Genomic DNA, 5,550 nt, shown 5'->3' on the forward strand with positions numbered 1-5,550 from the left:
GAGAATCGAGCTTTTATTGAGATATGAAGCATTTCTCCACCTTCATTGAAAGTTGCTTGAAATAAGGGAAGACATCTTCTACTTCCCCAAGTCTCTTATTTGTCTATGGTATACAGCGAGGTATACAGAGTGATAGGTATACACTTCTTCGTTGTGGGAAAAAGAAAGGCTTTAGTGGTGGAATTCAGGGAAAGGAAATTAAATGTGCTCAACACTACACACCAGACAACAAACTTGGAAGATGTTATTCTATTCCACCCAATGTTATTCAACTCTATTTGAATGCTTTGTGATATGTACTGTCATATTTGGTGGAGACAGTTTTTTTGTTTCTGGGGATAGTTATAATGGGGTAACTCATGCAATTCCATACCTCACATGAATGTTGGAACACAGGTGCCTGACACATTCCACTTTTTAGTTCTACTCTATTCTCGCCACACAAAATTGTCTTTCTAAATCCAAGCCAGAGCCACAGTTAAATAGGGTTCCAAAAAAGCAGCCCTTTATGACATCTAGTATTTTCTTGAGTATGTGTTTTGAGAAAGTAAGGTCATAAGTAGATCTAAAAGAGATGGGATTGACAAGTATAAAAGTCAGGAACAATCGTGGCCTCACACCAGTGAATGACAGGACATTTCACGGAGTGGGAGGAGGAAAGCTGGCACCCCATGGACAAATAACTGGACTCAGAATGAGTATAAAGGCAGAGGAGCTGAGCAGTGGAGCCACCTACAGGGAAAGACTCACTCAAAGGGACTGTAGCCAAGTCATTACTGTCACCTGCCAAGATGAAGCTGCTGTCACTGTGTCTGGGGCTGACTCTAGTCTGGGCACATGTGGAAGGACACCATGAGGTTGTGACAAGCAACTTCGATCTTTCAAAGGTAGAGTTGGTGGAGCACCGTGACGTGACACTTTCAGGGGTGGTTTGGAGGATTGTGAAACAAGGTGGCCCTACTGGAGGGCAGGCGTTTTTTGAAATACTAGACTAAGGAGGTAGTTTGTTACCTTGGACTAAGAGCAATTGTACAATGTGAAAAGATGACAACACTTGGGAACCTACCTTCTCACTGGAGGGACAGTGGAAAAAACCTTATATATGGTGTCAGTTGACCCAAGTTCTAATTCCGTCTTAACATCATCATTATGAGTCCTGGCCAGCAGGCCAAGTTCAAGGAAGACAAGGGTCCATGTGGTGTCCCCTATTCTTTCCCAACTCAATCGTTTTACTGATTTCTTTGCAGATTTCAGGGGATTGGTATACCGTCTCCTTGGCCTCGGATGAGATGGAAAGGATCGAAGAAAATGGGGGCTTGAGGATTTTTTTGAAACATATCCAACCCTTGGATAGCTCTTCTGTGTTACTTAAATATCACAAAAAGTAGGTTGGTGCACGTGCACGTGTGTGTGTGTGTGTGTGTGTGTGTGTGTGTGTGTGTGTATGGACCTGTATCCAAAAACAGAGTCACTCATCTAGCATTGATCCAACTTGATGAAGCTCAGGCTTTTCAAGATTTATAGATAATAATTGGTGACAGGAATAAATTTCCACGGGAGTAGTAGAGGTGAGGTGGAGAGACTTATCAATCATTATTTGTCTGGCAACATAACGTAGGTTAGGAGCATAGGATTGGGAATCACCAGCCTGTCTATTTCTCAAGTCTATCTCTTAATAGTTGTGACCTAGAAAATTGATCTCTTTCCACCCCAATTATCCCTTGGGTAAAAGCGGGTGACAGTAATGCTTTCTCAGTTTTTTGTGAGGAACGAGTGAAGTAATGTCTGTCTGTAAAGCACTCATCTGAGAGGCTGGCACATGGGAGCACTCAGCTAATTATACAGACACGTAGCTGCAGTAATAGTGATAGTGGGAAGTAGTGGTAGAGGAAAGAGTAGTTGATCATTCTTGAAGTATCAAAGTACAATAACGTAAGTGAGAGCTCTTTCAAATTTGTACCAAAAATGTTCAATACTTAAGTGGAATCAGACACTCAAGTGACAGGTAGAGTGAGGGAGCCAGGCCCATCAATATATCTTAGGCAACAGCTCATTTTCTTTTACAGGGAAAATGGACAATGTACTGAATTCTCTATTGTTGGAGAAGCCACAGAACAGGATGGTGTACACAGTGCCATCTGTAAGTATACAAAAAAAAGTCTCTCTAAATTCTACTTCTGACTGCAAGGAATTTGCTAAACTCCAGTGTCTGCAGAATCTTGATCCATTCCTGATCAGTGCCTCTTTAGTTAATATAATTGGGCATCTAATAGCCAATATCCCAAATTTGGGAGAAGATTGTGTGTAAAAGCCAATGCCTGGAACATAATATTATCAGATAAAGATGGCAATTTGGTCACACGTACCTCCTGCAACAATGGAAATTAGGAAAAAAAGAAAAAGTGTAAATTTTCAGAATAGCTGCTCATTTTCTGCCCATTTTGTGATGGTGTCGGGTAGCCATGCCATACCACTGCTTGGATATAGTGCTGGGTATAAAATGCTAGAGGCGATTAAAGACAAGACAGAGACACATAGTTGGCAAAGATGGCCGAAAGAGGTAGGTGAGTGTCAGGGGGAATGATAGAGGGTAAGTGGCTGCTGCGGCTGAAGTTTTTTTTTATCACTAGTGGTCAATTACTTGTGGTAGAAGTCAACCAGGAGTCAATTCTACCCTTAGAAGTCACCACACGAAGCCCAAGGAGATGCAAATGGAAGGCCTTAGATATCACTCCTTAAATCTTCTAGGATATGCACTTGAATTTGTTCTGTGGGAGAGAATAGGTAATAGGTTTTGCTTGCTTTCCATGGGCTAAAGAAATCTGTGCTTTGTTCTGTTTCCTCCACAGATGATGGATATAATAGATTTCACATAATTGAAGCTGTTTATGGTGAATATGTTATTTGTCACACCGTGAATTTCAAAAATGAGAAAAGAACTCAACTGATGGAGTTGTTTGGTAAAGTATTTTTATGCTAACACTCATCTTGGGATTGGGAGGCAGGGGAAGGAAGGAAACCTGCAAACAAAGTGATCTTCCCATTCTTATCCTGGGGTGTCTTTCTTCCTCTCAAGAGAGATGGTCACCTTGGGTAGTCCCTCAGACTTGGTGGTGGGATGATGATGAAATCACTCATCATGCCAGAAGGCTATCCTAAAGATGTGAAATTCAAGACAGGTTACATCCCATCCCCAAGTCTTCTGCCTAAGCACCAAATAGCGCCACCCTTTTTCCCGTCCATCTGGAGACCCACCCCACAGCCATGACCCTCAATGACCAATACACGAGACACAACAGTCACTGTCAGTCTTCCCACAGGCCATGAACCAGATTTGAGTCAAAAAATAAAAACAAGGTTTGAAGAAATTTGCCAACAATATGGAATTCCTAAGGAAAACATTCTTGATCTGACCAAAGTTGGTAAGTGTAGCTCTCTTTGCTCTTTTCTTCCTAAATTCTCACGTTACTGAAGCAAGAAACCCAATAGAACATAACACCTCCTATCAATCCCCTTTGTCCTAAGCTACAAAATCATTTGGTTTCTGTCTGGGAAATCACCTGGGGTAGGTGATGAATGTGCTCTGCTTTGCCTCTGCAGATCGCTGTCTCCAGGCCCGAGGGAACAACTAGCCCAGTCCTCCAGGTAGGTAATATTTGATAAAATGGGGTGGCCCAGGGATTACTGCCTTCCAAGAGCATTAGGAGTTTACGTGCAGAGATAAACATAAAAACAGTTTAGTAGGGAGTCTTGTGGGGAGAGCTTGAAATTTGGAGTTGTGCATCCTGGGTTCAGGACTCACTCTTCCGTGAGCTTTAGAGCACATGACATAAATATTTAAAGTAAAACAATGATGTCTGCCTTACAGAGTTACTGTGTGGATATAATGCTGGTGAAAAGAACTCAGTAATTGTTAATGCGCTACAAATCATTAAGACTTAAATTTTGAAACAGGAAAAGAGTAAATGTGTGTGAGTCTGAATCTCAAATACGTTTCTGTTTGTGGTCTGTCTTCCAAGTCCAGAGACCATCTCACCCTCCAATTTTTGGTAAAAATGTCTTGCTTTGATCTCTGTACAACTTGAACTTCTGATCTTCAAATAGAGCTGTCTGACCTTCCAGTTGTCTCTCAACCTGGAAAATGGCCTCTGAGTTTCCCCATTGTTTCCTACCTAAGATGTATTGTGGGGATTCATTCAGCTGATGTACGGGAAGGTTGTAGCAACTATGGCTGCATAACATAAATAGTTAATAAAAGGCAGCTATGGCGTTTGCCATTCTTCCTCAATGTATCACAAATTCTTCAGAACTTCCCACGCTGAGGATGGCAGAAAGCAGCCTAGGATCCTTCATTGATTCCTCTGTTTTCCATAGACTCTGTTGAGGGAAAGTTAAGATGAGATCAGCCAAACTGAAAAAAAGAAGTCATTGACTGAATGCATTTCTTCCCTCTATTCTGGCAAGTAACATAGTTTAGAACGCAGGTTGATGACTAATACTTCATCATTTTTCTCCAAATAGAAATTCTTTGTCTTCAATTCAATCCAGGAAGTGCTTATGAGTTTCTGTGTTCTCTTTCTCACCTGTTTCTTTAGTGCTAAGTGAATGGTTCCTCACCTGGGCGCCAGGATCTTCCCTTCCATGGTCCCCATGTCATCTTGTGACAAGTTCTGTGACCTGATGGCCATCACTGTCTCACATGAAAGCATTATCTCTGCATCTTCAGGATCTTCCCTAATTGACTAGGAGACTCATCAACTCACCAAGAATCAAGGGTTTCCTCCCAATTTGCGATTCTCTGTGCCATACCCAGGAGAACTCTGCCCTGAATAAGACAAGAACTTTCTCTACTTGGTCAATAAATGATTATCCTTGCAGTCATGTGTGTTTCCCTTGTATATGTGAGAGGTAGTGTCAACACCATGTGACTGAGGGGCTTTCTTGGATTTGTACCTGTGGGGACAGATCTAGGAGTGCAGTTTCCAGGCTCTCGGCCTCACATGGAAAGGTGTTGGCTCAGGTAGTAAATGGCCATCAACTGTGATTGTATGGTCATCAGCTGTGGCTACTTGGCCGTCAGCAGTAACCAGTGAGCCATTGGCCACTAATATAACTGCTGTGGCTATGCTAGCAGAAAATGGGTGCTAGCAAGAAGATGGTCGCTGAGCTAGCAAGTGGCGGAGTGTGGATTGCGGATTGCAGAGAGACGGATTGCAGCTAGCAAATGAGGTTGGTTGGCAGAGAAAAGTGGACAGCAGGTCACACGTCGTGTGAATCCAGCCTCCAGTGAGACTGTAGTGGTATGACTCCCCTATCTATGGCTGCGTGGGTGTTCTATTTTGGCCTAGCCACATCCTGCATTCTTATGTGGGGAACGGGAGCAGAGACCCCGCAGGCCGCCCCACATGACAGTACTCATAATCCTCTAGCTTCTCAGAAACATCCTTGAGGTTCAGGATTCTCCTCCACTGTAGTAATTCTCTGTCCCTGTGAGGCTGCTTGTCCTTTGATTTGCCTATTTCTTAGTGACCTGACAAGAGAAAATACAAC

At 42.8% G+C, this 5,550-nt stretch overlaps 1 protein-coding gene across 1 annotated transcript; it reads left to right on the top strand.

Moving 5' to 3' along the window:
- The first annotated feature begins 735 nt into the window (after positions 1–735).
- Positions 736–4,832, top strand: LOC148754970 (allergen Fel d 4-like). Its single transcript, XM_088793198.1, has 7 exons — positions 736–887; positions 1,248–1,384; positions 2,067–2,140; positions 2,850–2,960; positions 3,321–3,422; positions 3,601–3,645; positions 4,596–4,832. Exons 1-6 carry the CDS (start codon positions 792–794, stop codon positions 3,630–3,632), a joined length of 552 nt encoding a protein of 183 aa, XP_088649324.1. The 5' UTR covers positions 736–791; the 3' UTR covers positions 3,633–3,645; positions 4,596–4,832.
- Positions 4,833–5,550: the final 718 nt, after the last annotated feature.

This window comes from Rhinolophus sinicus, chromosome 16 (genome assembly GCF_057876585.1).
Source record: "Rhinolophus sinicus isolate RSI-liver-muscle chromosome 16, RSI-T2T, whole genome shotgun sequence".
Taxonomy (NCBI): Eukaryota; Metazoa; Chordata; class Mammalia; order Chiroptera; family Rhinolophidae; genus Rhinolophus; species Rhinolophus sinicus.

What these genes read in the sequence shown, in the direction of transcription:
- LOC148754970 (XM_088793198.1), top strand. Translation starts at nt 792, where the DNA reads ATGAAGCTGCTGTCACTGTGTCTGGGGCTGACTCTAGTCTGGGCACAT. An exon ending in GCAACTTCGATCTTTCAAAG is followed by an intron (nt 888 to 1,247) that starts GTAGAGTTGGTG and finishes ATTTCTTTGCAG; the next exon opens with ATTTCAGGGGATTGGTATAC. An exon ending in TCTTGATCTGACCAAAGTTG is followed by an intron (nt 3,423 to 3,600) that starts GTAAGTGTAGCT and finishes TTGCCTCTGCAG; the next exon opens with ATCGCTGTCTCCAGGCCCGA.